The following is a 15,829-nucleotide window of genomic DNA, read 5'->3' on the forward strand; positions in this document are numbered from 1 at the left end:
TATATATATATATTAAATAAAATATCTATAATTTATATTTATTAATGTATATATGTATATTTCTATGCAGTTTATTTTATAAATATAGAAAAAAATAATATATACATCATCTTTGTACAATTTCTTTATTTTTTTCTTTTGATTTTATGGACAAATATGACCAAGACAAGCTCTTGACGTGTTTTTGACACATTGACTCATTGAAAGAATGGACTAAATGTCCCTTGTGTTCTGCCATCAGCCGTCCTGAAAGCCATTGACCTTTTGACCTCGAGTCCCTCATCACGCGAGTCGCTTCATGTGCTCCCACGTGTGACAGGGCGGGTCCGTGCGCTCGCATGGCGTCTGAAAGGAACAGACAGACTTTGAGAGGCCGTGAATAGAGCCGCAGTGTAGCCGAGCCAGCAGACCCGGAGTCAGCGAGTCCAGCCAACTTCTGAGCCCTTTCTGTGGAGTCAGATATGAAAGCGCTTCAATGCGGCCTCTGTCTCGCACAATGAGAGTGCTGGGGAATATGATAGCATGCCGATGCATTATTAACGCCAATGGGCAGCTTACCTGCTGACGATTGGCCCGCAGTTCACCTGAGCTCCGGCTTGGATCGGCTCTGCTCGGGTTGATCGGGGTTGGGTCGGATCACTGTTGATGGACCAGTCATCTTGCAGCTGTTGGTTTTGGCCGGGGCGGCCCGTCGCCAGCCACTTCCTGCATATTTTATGTAGGATATTGTAAGCGTTTGGTCGAGCTGGATTGGGTTTGGGCTGTTTGTGTTGGCTCTCGATTCCTGTAGCTACTGTTCAAAAACCTGCGACTGTCTGATTGAACACTAACACTCTAATATTTGAGATGTACACCACAACCAGGCTTCTTTCTTCACTTAGGGATCTTAGAAGGTTTGCAAGGTGTTAAAGATAATTCGAAATGCACATTATAGCTTATTCTGATTACAAAACCACCATTAGATGATACACATGTATATGTTGTGTGGCATTTGCACGCTGCTAATGCCAACGTGATGGAGTTGATTTCCATGTAATGCACGAATGCAGTGGAAGTGTGTGTTTTCAGCTGTTTTTTAATCTTGTGATGGTTTCAGTGGCTCATTCCACCGGAGAGGATCAGAGAGCGTGAAGCTGTTGGAAGTGACCTTTGTTTTTCTTTGTGACGTGGACGGGCAGTAGATCTGAAGTCGGATTATGAAAATAAAGCAGATTGTGCAGGTGTGCTCATGGATTACTCTTTTATTCCCGGCTAAGACTCTGATTTAAAGTGTCCTAATTTGCTTGTGAAATCTTATGAATTGCATGCACGTTGTGGCTGTAGTGCAGGTCGTATGAAGAATAAATGTGCACTTGGCAGCACATGCAAATAGGAGATACATGCTTTTGTTTGTGGTCGTGCCAAATATCAGACAACTTGTGGCTGGCACTAAATATCCACAGTTAATAAAACGATGTAATTATATTTAAAATATTTATTTTACATATATATATATATATATAGATAGATGGATGGATGGATGGACGGACAGATAGATAGACAGACAACGACCCCAAACACACCAGTAAGTGAGCAGCATCTTGGTTCCAGACCAACAAGATTAACATTATGGAGTGGCCAGCCCAATCTCCAGACCTTAATCCAATAAAACTTGTGGGGTGACATCAAAAAAGCTGTTTCTGAGGCAAAATCAAGAAATGCAGAGGATGGTCCTGGGCTGGAATACCTGCCAGAAGTTGGTCGACTCCATGCAACACAGATGTGAAGCAGTTCTCAGAAACTGTGGTTATACAACTAAATATTAGTTCAGTGATTTACAAGAAAGCTAAATCTTCAAGCATTTTTTCAGTTTATGCAGTAAATGTTTGACTTTGCAGACACTGCTATTTTTTTGAACAGCCTAATATTCCTTTTTCTTCACTTTCTGTAAAGTAATAACAAATTTGATCATTTTTTCTTCATGTTTTGATTTAGAATAGAATGTGCAGTGTTCCCAACGCATTTGCGTGTATTGGAATAAGTTATTATAAGGATTTTGAGCTTTACTCACTTTTTTAAACACATTGCTATTATTTTGAATTATTATAATATATAAATATACGCAATATCACTCGAGTACAAGAGCGATATTGGCTCTATATCAGCATGGCTGTGATTAGGCCAGAGGCACGAGGCAATCACAGCCGCTGATATAGAGCAGGTATCGCTCGAGTACGAGAGTGATGTTGCGTTTATACAGCAGTTCGTAATTAAACAAGAAACAACGGAGTGCCTAATAAAACCCTCTTTTGTGCGGAACTACTTCCTTCCGCCACGGATTCAAAGCTCAAGTTGACAGTTAAACATACGTCACTTTTAGAATTCGTATCAAGGGCATGTGCTGCTTCAGTTCGGTTATTAGTGAGAAATAATGAGGTTATAAGAGAGAAACAATGCGGCAAGATGTGCATCCAAATGAGAGAGAGACTGCGAAGCTAGACGTTTCTTCTTATATTAACTAACGTACTCTACGATTAGCTCAGTGAATAATTAAAAAAACCATAGACCCGGCTAGAACAATATATATATATATACTATTTAATATTTTATATATATAATCATATATTAGGGGTGTCGCATTAACCGTGATATTCAAATCATGAAATATCAACATTGGGTTAATTTAGGGTGTGACGACATACAGGTATTGGCGATAACCAGAATATTTAAAATGAACAGGACATTTATGATAACCTGACACGCAAGCCTACTCCAGGGCCAGTAGCTGGTTGACCTCCCAGGTGGCAGTATTGTGCCTAAATGCTGACACCTGTCAAACAAGAAGAAGATGCAGCGTTATTCCGAGAAGAACCATGCTCAATGTTATACAGACAGTAAATTGCCATTATTTTACTAGTCATGGAATGGGAAACGTTACATTAAAGGTGCACTAAGCAATTTTTGAAAAACTCTTTTGACCACACCGTCGGGCCGAGTCCCGAAACACACTTGTAGCCAATCAGCAGTTAGGGGGCGTGTCTTGAAGAGAGCGCTTAATTTGAGTGCCCAGGACAGATATTAGCAGATCGACTATAGATAGAGAGAGATGGCAGGAAAAAAAATCCTTGGTTACCGCTGTAAAAAAGCAGCTGCGCTTATAAACACTACTTTAATATGCACTATATGGCGGTAAGAGGAAAAGAAAATGCCACTGAACCATTTCTGAAGACTGTCAGTTCCTCTCAGAGATGCATTCATATAAACCCCCACATATTTGTCTTCCTATATTTTGAGCATCGTGAACAGTGAGCTTGATCTGCCTGCTACAGTACTTTCTCCTCTTTACAGACCTCATAAAAATTCCACACAAATGTCATTTTTTTGAAAATGATTGCAATGCAGTTTGTGTGCAATTCTGGAATCTGGAGATCGGCCAAAATAAAAGTAAAAACCGGTTCCGATTTATAGCCGGCATGCCATCTGAACTCACCCTTCTTGTTTTGGGTTGGTGTGTAGATCGTCTCTTCTTCTGCTCTTTCCTGTCGTGACGGTTAGTGTTGCATTGGATTTGGATTGATCACCTGTGACTGACTGTATTCGTCGCCTGACTGCGTGAACCGAACCGTGACGGTTCGGGACGAAAACGAGTACCGTTACACCCATAATATTTAGAATATATTTATAGTACTTATATTTATAAATGTACTCTTAATATATATAATTATATATTCTAATTCTTTATTTTATATATATACAGTGGGTACGGAAAGTATTCAGACCCCCTTAAATTTTTCACTCTTTGTTATATTGCAGCCATTTGCTAATAATTATAATATATAATTATATGTACTAAAAGAGTATATTTCTATATTCAGAATATTATAGTAATTATATTTATAAATATATTAGATTAGATTGTATTCAAATCTGTTTATTACAGAAATTTTATTTTATAAAGGGTAATTATATTGTTGTATTGCCCTAATAATAATGAAGTGGGGGAAAAAATCACAAATTTACAAATAAATTCAAAATAATTCAATGAGAATTTATGAAATGTGCGTCATGAAACTAACACTAATGAAAAAGATAAATATATGTATTTTGTACATTTATATGTATATGCATGAGTATTTGATATCATCATGCTTGAAATGTTTCAGAATGATTGAATTAGATATTGTGCTTAATGATGCCAACAGAATTCACGTATCAAAGAAAAAATGTCTGTATTATTTAGACTTTTATGATGTCATGTTGCAGATTTATACTGGAAAGTGATTTTGATGCAGAAGTGTGTAAATCAGTCTGTGGCATCAATTTGCACACAAAGTGTCCGTTTCTGAATTGATTATCAGCTGTGATAAATCACTTTGCAATTTAATCCTATTCAAATTCATTTGCAATGCCAGTGCCTTGTATTTGACTTTCAAAGTGCATATTCATTCATGTAAATCAGCGAGAAAATCACTAGACACACTATTTTGTTTGTATGAAAGGCTACGTTTGCATGTGCTGTCAAGTTTGCACATTTTTTTTTTCCACAAACGTAAACCTTTACTAAGCTTTCTCTGCCACAAGCTCTCACATTTCAGTGACAACGAAGGACTTCCAGAGCGCGTGTCTGCCGCTTTCAATTCTCGAGCTCGTTACAGCAGGATGGATTCTGATTGGCTGTGAATTTTTTTATCGTTCATCAGCTGGAGAAAAATCATTTTGAAAGCGATTCCAACGATATCGTTTCTCTTTGTCTTTATCGTTATAGTTGTGGTGTGGACTCTGCTATTCTTTAATATTGAGAACGATTTTTAGAACTTTATCTTATCGTTATCTTTATAGTTATCGTCCTTGGTGTGAACGGGCCTTTACAAGTTTTTTTTTTTTTTTACAGATTTAATTTTATATTATTGTCATTGTTTATTGATTACTTTCATTGAATTATTTATTTATGTATTGCTTTCATGAAAATTTAGCAAATTCCCCTTTTAAATTTATTGTAAATTTTATGGAGATAGATAGATCAATATATTTATTTCTTTTTTACATTAGATGTGTGTACATATATATAATAGTGAAATAAATATTAAGTTGTTGATTTCATTTATTGCTTTCATACATTTATAGTTTATTATAATTACTATTATTATTATATATATATTTTTAACCAAAATTCTATCTTGAATTTATTCGTAATTTGTTTTTGATTAGATTTTCATTAGGGCAACACAGTAATATTTTATGTTGTATGTGAATTTGAGGGAAATTTGCTGAAATTGTCATGTAAATTGATAACTACCATGATCTGAGATGTGAAATGATGATATACTGTATGTTTCAGTTAAAGCCTCAAGTTAGTTTAATAGCATAAAAATACTTTTTATAGCATCATTCCTGGACTGGTTACGTGCAACGTCACCCACAATCTTGACGTGAGAAATCACTGTCGCAGGCTAACAGTGTTGCTAACTTGCCTGTTAGTTAATATGGCATTTTTGTTGTTTATTTAATTATATAGAGCCAACCTGTTTTTTTTCTGTTTTGTCAAATGCACTGTTGCTTTGCGTTGAATGGTTTAATGTTGTGATTCATCTCGTAGCTTGTTTGTTTGGCTCAAGGCTGAGAATTATGGAAAGGAAAATGAATGAATGGCAAAATGCATCCAATAGTGAGGCCGGTGTAAATGTAGACGCTCAGTGTTGTGCTGTCAGCGAGAGGAACTCGAACCCTCCTCGCCTGATTAGCACACAGGAGACGGCCGCTAGCGTCTCAGATACTAGCGCCGCGTATCGCTTTACCAGAGGTTAAGAGACTTGTATTTAAACATGAAAAGCAGCGTCTGAGGTGTTCCCGTGTGTCATATAATCAATCAAACTCAAGTGTATTTACCTCACAGGTGGATGGAATTACACCTGCGTCAAAACTGCTAGCGCTTCACCTGAAATCAGATAACAAACACGCCGTATCTGTGTTCAGCGCCCATTATCAATGCTTATTTACGCTCCTCATTTGCACTCAGTGCTGCTTTTACATATAAAAGAATAACGAGACTTCGACCTTTAGATTTCACTGATGTGACGATCAAAATAAAACCACAGGAAAGGAAAATGGACTTGATGGTGAACGCCGCATCGGTGCATGTTATTCTAAAGTATAAATATTTATCTTTAATCTTTCATCTTTCATCAGAATGAGTCATTTTACGTAAGAGAATGATGCTGGATGTTGACTTTAAACTCTTATCTCAGAGCTGGTCTTTGTGTCTTTAGGGCCATATTTCTGAACATCTCATCCGTCTCATCTTCTGGTCTTCAGGGTGAAATAATTGAGCGTTAAAGCTTATTGATGCTTTATTTGGATTAAAAACGATGCAGGAATGCACTGAACATTTACACCAAAACTGATCGCAATATAAATCGTATCCAAGATGGTGAGAAATTTGTCAGACAGGATAGAAAAAAATGCATTGTGCGTTTTTATTGTTATGCTTGTCACTTTTAATGTTAGTCAGCGTTGTTAGTGTTAACTAAACTATTAAAAATCATTTTTTTTATTTGAAGAGGAAGTAAAATGAAATGCAAATATGAGATTTAACCTAAATTTTACCTAAAAAACAAACTACAATAAAATAAGTTGAAGTACTTAAATATGTTAGATGAACAGTTAAACCTATAAAACTTAAGCTAAAATAAAATAAGCTCAAGTTGAAGTACTAACATTTCTAAAACGAAGTAAAATAAAAATAAAGCTAAATAGAAATATTTAAAACTTAAACTACAATTCAAATGAAAACTGAAAATATAAAACAAATTCAATTTAAATTGAATTAAATTTTTATTACTAATTAAGCACATAAAATAACTAAAACAAACAAAAAATAATGAAAACATAGAAATAAAAATTCAATTTAAATTGAATTCAATTTTTATTTCTAATTAAGCACATAACAAAATAACTAAAACAAACAAAAATTAATGAAAACATAGAAATAAAAATTCAATTTAAATTGAATTCAATTTTTATTTCTAATTAAGCACATAACAAAATAACTAAAACAAACTAAAATTAATGAAAATATAGAAATAAAAGCTCATTCAAATATTAATAAATACTATACTGCATAATTTAATTGTCACTTTCTAACAATGCTCTTCATTTGAATCAGTGTTGTTAGCTAAAAATTAAACTTCTAAAAAATCTTTTTAAAAATCTTTACAATTATTTTATTTAAAATAAAGATGAAATATAAATATGAGATGGAAAAAATGAAACTTAAAATTTTTAAAGTAAAAAAAAGCTTGTTAATTTACTAAAATTACTAAAACTGAAATATAAAGAGCTGAATCGAAATATTAAAAAACGACTAAAAATGTCAAAACTCAAATTAAAATGAAAACTGAAAAATATAAAAAATAAAAGTCAGTTTACCAAAACCAAAATTTAGTTATTTAAAATAAACATAAAGTATAAATATGAGATGGAAAAATGTCAACTTAAATTTAAAGTAAAAAGAAAAGTGTTTAAGTTAATGTACTAAAATAATATATATATAAATAAAGATAAATCAAAATATTAAAAAAACAAATGAAAAAGGATAAATATGAAAAAATATAAAAATAAAGTTAAATTCAATTAAAAAAATAATAAATACTATACTAGTATATAAATAATACCAAAATAACACTGTGAAGGATTCTTTGGACTTTTTTCTTTATTCCTGAAGGCCATTCATTGCATGAATCTGGACAAATATTATATCTTGTATGTTTTAAAGGTTGGAGAGGTTTTTCACTGACTGAACACAATAAAAAGGTCAACCTGCTGGCCGGTTTGTTGTTGTTTGTGTATGGATGCATTGCTTGATTTGAACAGTTCAGCAGGAGTTTACAGACGTGTGTTTCTCCTGCAGAAGTTTCCGGAGCTGAAGTTTAAGTACGTGGAGGAGGAGCAGCCGGAGGATTTCTTCATCCCGTACGTCTGGTCTCTGGTCTTTAACTCTGGAGTGGGTCTGCACTGGAACTCTCAGGGCATCGAGCTGTTCAGCATGGACTCGCCCTGACGGCGACGCCTGACTCATCAGGTGTGTCGGTGTAAGTGCCTACACACAGCTCACGCGTCGCATATCCAACCCCGGAGCTTCTGTCCTCATCACACCGCTCAAAGGGCTGCAGCATCCGCTCCGTCGCCGGCTGCTCTGAATTCTGGGATTGGTACGATTTGGGGTTTTAGTCACAGGTCTGATGTAGCTAAAACACTTCGGTTGATTGTGATAATCATTAGTTTGTTTGCTTGTTTCTGTTTGTGGGTCACATGTGGGGAAAATGAGTCAAACCAAAAGATTTCTTAATCAACATAAATCATACTTTGACCCATTAGGAATGATTCTTAAAGGAATAGTTCACCCAAAAATGAATGTTCGCTGAAAACGTGGTCACCCTCTGGTCATTCTAGATGTAGATGAGTTTGTGTCTTCAGAAATGTAGCATTGCATCACTTGCTCAGCAACGGATCCTCTACAGTGAATGGGTGCCGTCAGAATGAGAGTCCAAACTGCTCATAAAAACATCACAATAATCCACAACACTACAGTCCATCAGTTAACATCTTAAGAAGCCAAAACCTTAAACAAATCCATCAAGACATTTTAACTTCAAACCGTTGCTTCCAGCTAAAATATGAATCCTCTATCCATAATACTGCTTTCTCTAGTCAAAAAGTCTGAATCAGGAGAGAAATCTGCACAGATCAAGCACCTTTTCCAAGTCAAAACAGCTCTAAACAAATCTGTGGGTGGATTTTGATGTGAGAGACAACAGGAGATGGACTTTTTCACTGGAGGAAGTGTTATTATGGATTATGGACTCGCTCATATTTTGGCCAAAAGTGACGTTTTGAAGTTAAAAACATCGTAAAGATGGTTTAGTTTCTTAAAAACATGCAGCTTTTGGCTTCTCAAGACGTTAACTGCTGGACTGGAGTGGTGTGGATTATTGTGATGACTCTCATTCTGACGGCACCCATTCACTGCAGAGGATCCATTGCTGAGCAAGTGATGCAATGCTAATTTCTCCAAACCTGCTGAAGAAACAAACTCATCTACATCTGGGATGACCTGAGGGTGAGCACATTTTTATTTTGTGTGAACTGTTCCTTTAATGAGCTGATTATTATGCACAGCTTCATCACATATCACTATATATATAGTAAGTTACAAATAAATAATATTTGACCATTTTTGGCTTGTTTTATAGGATGCTTTGCTGTTTTAAATTAATTAATTTATTGTCATTATATTTAGTTCATTGTACCCATATACTGCCCTTATATAATCTACACCTGAGCGTCTGCACAAAGAAAAACCAAAATGTTTTATATATATATATATATATCAGTCGATTTCATTTCTGACGTTTGCTGTTCATCTTTGCCACTTGGGAAAATATCTTGCATTTAAGTGGTTTTCCAAGCATAATAAGAAGAATAATACATATTTATATACTTGTGTAATTAAATAAGCAACTTTCCCATGTAAATGCAGTTTAGTGTATGATTTATGTAAATTATAGATTCAGATATTTGCATGTACATCGTTGTATAGAGAAATACACACTGCGTTCGTTGAATTGCTGTTTATTCCCTCAGTTTTCGTTTTTAGGTACAGAGATGGAACATCTTTCCTGTCCTGTGAGCGTAGGGTAAATATTCCCCTGTTACTGATCTGTTTAGGTCTTATTACATCCCTGTTACACTGCGGCACAAACAGACCGTATTTATGCTTTCGTTCTTTCTTAATAAGTTTAGTTTTCTTTGCAGGTCCCTATAGGAACTTTTTTTGTATTTAAATTGAATTTCATATTTAATGTTTAGAAAGTATAATTAGTTTCCCTGTATTTTGCATAGCATCTGTTTATTTTTTTCCTCCTGTTTTGGATTCATTCTTGCAGATTTATGTAAAAAGTAATGAGAACATCTATTTAAAAATGACAAGCAAATTACATTTGCAAGTTTAGGTTGTTGGAAATGAATTGGTGAGTGTTTTCACAGGTTCCTCTGGTTTCACTGACAGAACTAATAAAACTGGTTTATGAGTTTTGTTTGCATTAGTTCTGACTGGTTCTACAGTGTGAAATATCACCAATAAAATAACAGCAACACTCCTGCTTTAATTCTGGCCTTTCTTGTGGTTCTTTAAGGTGCGTATCGAATCTTGTAATTGCTTGAAGGCCCGAAACTGTTTATTGAAGAATATTTTAAAGTGTCTTTGGAGAAAACGAACGTGCTGAACCAGTTCTGCTGAAAAAGAGGACAGTGACTGTTGAGCGCTTTCCATTACAGAATAAATGAATCATGGGAGTCAAATACGCCTGTGAAATGAAGCGTTTCTACAAAGGCGTCAGTAACTGAAACCTTTTGTGATGCTGCTTCCGCACGCATCGGTATAAAGTCAGCGCAACATCAACAAAAGTCATCACAAGTTAAAAAGTGCTTGTTTGTGAGTGTTTGGAAAACTGAAATGACACTCAGTGAATGAGAGCCTTTCTTTCTAAGTGGCTGTTGCTGTTAAAATGAATCGTTCAGGAGATAAAAGCTGACGGCGTTTGTGCGTTCTTCTGCAGGAATGCACAGGAAGCCGGCGTTTACTGTAATTACAGCTCACAGACAGAGAGTTTCCATCAGAGACGGTCACAGCTTCACGTTTCACCACGTTATTATACCTGTATTATGTTCAGGATCTGAACTCCACAAACTGCAGGATTATTAGTGCTAACTGCGTAAACACCTAGTTACGTTTATTCATGTTATTTATTTGATTTGTCATTTTCCATTCATTGCTGTTATGTTTTCACCACTCTTATTTTAGTATTAGAATTTTAATTTTTAGTTGCTTTTTGTTGTTATTTTAGTTTTTTTAGTAATTTAGTTGCTTTTGTCATTTTTATTAGTTATTGATTTTGTTTTTGCATTTTTGTTTTAGTTTGTCTTAGTTGTTTAGTGTTTTTTTTTCTTATTTTAGTGTATTAAATAAGTATATTTTATTTTATTTGTTAAGTTAATGTTTGTTTTATTTCAAGTAATGAAAGTGTTTTTTAGATATATTTTGGTTAAAGTGATTTTTTGTTTTGTCATTTTTATGAGTTATTGATTTTTTTTTTTTTTTTGAAATGTCCATTTTTATTTTAGTTATTTTATATTTATTTTCTAGTGGCAACTAGCTTAAATAAAATAAGTCTATTTTTTTCCAGTTAGCGTTTATTTTATTTCAAGCAACAGAAGTGTTTTTTTATGGTTTTGGTTTTAGTCAGCTAAACTAAAAACATAACCCTGGTTGTCATATTGAGCATTGAGCTGAAGCCTCTATTTGGAGACGTGTGTGTGTGTGTGTCTTTCAGCACGAGCAGCAGATGGTGGAGGTTTTGCCGCAGTGTCTTTCTTCTTACCTGTGAGGTCACCTTCTCTATTCCCGGCTCTGTCGTTCAGGTGAATGAACACTGTGGGATTGTGGGCATTGTATTTCCAGCTGACAGCAGCCGAATGTGTGTTGTTCAAAGATTCTTCATAATGTCTCTTTGGTATTCCATATAAACAATATTATCATTGAGAATGAGTAAATTACTGCTTTGAAAATGGCCTTAACTCAAGGTTAAGCGAGTGCTAAAAACCGTTCAAGGTCCATTATATGTACATTATACAACATTTTTACCATTTTTATTTAGTTTGTCTCAAATTAATATTTTCCATTTTTTATATTAATTTAAATTGACAAAAATGTTTTTAAATAGTTTTAGTTATTGATAAGACCAGTCTGCTGCCTCATAAATAAATTAAATATAAATTTGTGATGTTACTCTTTTGTTTAGTTTTTTTCTACTGCATTACTCACATCTGTGTATAAATGTCAGTCAGTCAGTCTGGGTATTTCCCAGCAGACAGCAGGTCACATGTCTGGGTCATTCTCCGGATCCCACCCACTCCTCCATGACTGGGGCATCACCATGACGACTGCCATGCTGTTGGCATTTTGCCATTAGAGATGCTGTTAAAGGTAGATTGACATATCTAAAGAGCAGAATATCACACAGACTTGAGGATTTTAATTATGGACAGTAAGAAACCACAGAGCAACATTACAAAAATCATTCAGAACTATCACTAAAGAAAATAAAAATTGCTCAGAACTATTGCTAAAAAACAAAAATATCTAAGAACTATCACTTAAAAATTAAACTGCTCGGAACTATCGCTAAAATATTTGCTCAGAATTATCACAAAAAATAAAAATCCGAATTATCGCAAAAAAATTGCTCCGAATTATCACAAAAAATTTCAAATCGCTCAGAATTATCACTAAAAAATCACTCAGAATTATCACTAAAGAAAATAAAAATTGCTCAGAACTATTGCTAAAAAGTTAAAATATCTAAGAACTATCAATTAAAAATTAAACTGCTCCAAACTATCGCTAAAACATTTGCTCAGAATTATCACAGAAAATTTTAAATCGTTCATAATTATCGATTAAAAAATCACTCAGAATTATCGCTAAAAAAATTACAATTGCTCAGAACTATTGCTAAAAAATATAAATCTCTTAAGAACTATCACTAAAAAATAAAACCACTCAAAACTATCACAAAAACAATTAACAGAATTATCGCTAATAACATAAAAATCACTCAGAACTATTCATATAAAATAAAAAAACAGAACTGTTGCTAAAAAAAATAACATGTTAGCAAATGCCTAACATTATAAAAACCGCCTGGAACACCTTAGCAACCACATAACATTACTGCTCAGAACACCTTAGTAACCACATAGCAATAGTTGTCGACCAAATGGAGCAGTCGTTCCAGATCAGTGCGATCTTTGGTTTATCTTTGTTTTCTCTTCAGTAGCTGATCCAGCGTGTGTGGATCTCTGAGCACTCGAGCCCAAAGTTTTCAGAGCAACTGAAAGTCATATCAGACTGGTGAAGTGAGGTCTAGAGTTCATCTGATGATCATAAAGCAGTTCCAGCTTTTACAGTGGCATCCATTGAGAGACGCAGGCAGAGAGGGGCATATGGCGTCCCATCTGGGGCTCCTGTCCCGTTTGATTCATTCAGGGAGCCGCTTTGTGCCGAACACTAGACGAGACGCCACCGGCCGCATGCACTTCCCTGCTGTTGTGTTTCCTTCTGCATGTCAGTCCACCAAACCTCTCAGTGACGTGATTCTTCTGCTTTCGTTCCATCAGTTTGGCTTTCAAGTTGAGTAAATGTCCTCTTCTAGCTCTCTAAATCTCTCTTCTGTCGGTATAGGGGCCCTTATAGCGGCTCCATTAGCCGTAGTTTCATGTAGCTTGTGTTCTTCTATACTGCAGGGTAATTATATGAGGTAATTACATACATTCTGAGAGGCTGAACACATGAAAGTGCTGCAGTGATTGTGAGGAGAGGCCCGTCTTTAACATGCTGCCATTTACAGCTACAGGCTTTTACACTGATAGCGCTGTTAGGAGGCTGTTTGAATATTCGCTCTAAGCCAGAGCTGCCAGTGCTATTTAATATTGATCAAATTCATTTAGACTATTTTGAATTCAGAACAATCACAAAAAATTTAAATCGCTCGGAGCCATCGCAAAAAATAAAAAATCGCTCAGAACTATCGCAAAAAATAAAAATCGCTCAGAGCGATCGCAAAAAATAAAAAGCGATCGCAAAAAATAAAAATCGCTCGGAGCGATCGCAAAAAATAAAAATCGCTCGGAGCGATCGCAAAAAATAAAAAATCGCTCAGAACTATCTCAAAAAATAAAAATCGCTCAGAACTATCGCAAAAAATAAAAATCGCTCAGAGCGATCGCAAAAAATAAAAAGCGATCGCAAAAAATAAAAATCGCTCGGAGCGATCGCAAAAAATAAAAAATCGCTCAGAACTATCGCAAAAAATAAAAATCGCTCGGAGCGATCGCAAAAAATAAAAAATCGCTCAGAACTATCGCAAAAAATAAAAATCGCTCGGAGCGATCGCAAAAAATAAAAAATCGCTCAGAACTATCGCAAAAAATAAAAATCGCTCGGAGCGATCGCAAAAAATAAAAAATCGCTCAGAACTATCTCAAAAAATAAAAATCGCTCAGAACGATCGCAAAAAATAAAAATCGCTCGGAGCTATCGCAATAAATTTAAATCGCTCAGAGCTATCGCTGAAAAAAATACTCTGAACTATTGCTAAAGAAATAAAAATTGCTCGGAACTATCAAAAAATATATAAATAAAAATCACTCAGAATTATGACAACAAAAATGAAAACAGCTCAGAATTATCACTAAAAAATAAAAATCCCTATTGCTAAAAAAAATAAAAACAGACATCTAGATACATAGACAGTTTGTTTATACTCTGCATTCTCTATTCTGCTTTGGTTCTGCTCTCACAGCGTGACCTTTGACCTCATCAATAGGGTCAGCTTCCTGTGGTCTGTTGTTTGGCTTTCTAGCAGTCAGTTGATCTGCTTCTCTGAAGTTCACATCAGCTGGACGAATCCAGTTAAATACACTTGACACAATGTCAACACATGCTGGATCTACAGAAAACGGAGTTTATGCTGTTTATGTTTTTAATTCTCAGAAAGACTGATTGGTATATCAGGCCATGAACCACATCAAACTGCTTCTGGTTCCTCCAGTGGAGTGACGCCCGTGAGATCTGCTCATTTATTAGTTTGAGCTGAGCTGTTCTCCATCATATCATCATCTACATCTGAGCTTCATGCAGTTTCTTGCTGATCTATCAGTCCATGTTTGATAAATAAACCGCTGTTTTGTGCCTGGAGTCATGAATGTCATTCCCTCACAGGGCAGTCAGTGTTGCCAAAACTAAAAAATACCTGACACGGGGCTTTTGTGTGACTACAATTTCAATAAATGTATAAAATAAATAAAAGCATACACACATAGCTAAAAGAATTCATGATAAATTAAGGAAATGAAAAATAAGTATAAAACAAGAAAATATTTATTTAAATAGTAAATCAAGGACTGAAAGGATTCAGTAATAATTTAGAAAAAAAATAAAAAATTGTACTTGTTAATTTAGAATATAATAATAATATAATAAGTTAAAATAATGAGAAAATGATTAAAATATAAAGAAATCAATATATAAAAAAACTAATTCGAAATCATATAAAATATTTAAATAAAACAAAATTATTTAAAATGTAATTATTTATTAAAGAGATGGATTGATAGACAGACAGTAGTGTTGGTGTTTGGTAGTGAATGTGTGACAGCAGCAGATCCTCATCTTCTCTGGTGCCCTATAGTCTAATATATAGAAAGTATTAAGCATGTAGTGCAAAATTAATGTAAGTATATAAACTAGAAATAAAAATAAAATAAGAGATTAGACATATTTACAGAAGCAAAATATACATTAAGTAATATAATACAGTAATATGGCATAATATAATGTAGATGTGCTCGCTCTCTCTCTCTCTCTCTCTCTCTCTCTCTCTCTCTCTCTCTCTCTCTCTCTCTCTCTCTCAATTTCAATTTCAATTTAAGAGTGCTTTATTGGCATGACAAAAATAATGCATTTGTATTGCCAAAGCAATTGCAGCTGGACTGCTTACAAATAGTACACATGTATTACCAGAAAGAAAAAGAATAATAGTAATAATATATAGAAAGTATTAAGCATGTAGTGCAAAATTAATGTAAGTATATAAACTAGAAATAAAAATAAAATAAGAGATTAGACATATTTACAGAAGCAAAATATACATTAAGTAATATAATACAGTAATATGGCATAATATAATGTAGATGTGCTGGAAACATCACTCTCTCTCTCTCTCTGTCTGTCTCT

At 34.6% G+C, this 15,829-nt stretch overlaps 1 protein-coding gene across 1 annotated transcript in view; it reads left to right on the plus strand.

Moving 5' to 3' along the window:
- Positions 1–8,485, plus strand: part of LOC107585686 (dymeclin-like) — an 80,261-nt gene extending 71,776 nt beyond the window's left edge. Inside the window, exon 15 of the mRNA XM_016272815.1 lies at positions 7,886–8,485. Coding sequence (XP_016128301.1) covers positions 7,886–8,035 — 150 coding nt within the window. The 3' untranslated portion in view covers positions 8,036–8,485. The remainder of the gene's footprint in view (positions 1–7,885) is intronic.
- Positions 8,486–15,829: the final 7,344 nt, after the last annotated feature.

Source organism: Sinocyclocheilus grahami, unplaced genomic scaffold (assembly GCF_001515645.1).
Source record: "Sinocyclocheilus grahami isolate Dianchi unplaced genomic scaffold, SAMN03320097.WGS_v1.1 scaffold73.1, whole genome shotgun sequence".
In the NCBI taxonomy this organism is placed as follows: Eukaryota; Metazoa; Chordata; class Actinopteri; order Cypriniformes; family Cyprinidae; genus Sinocyclocheilus; species Sinocyclocheilus grahami.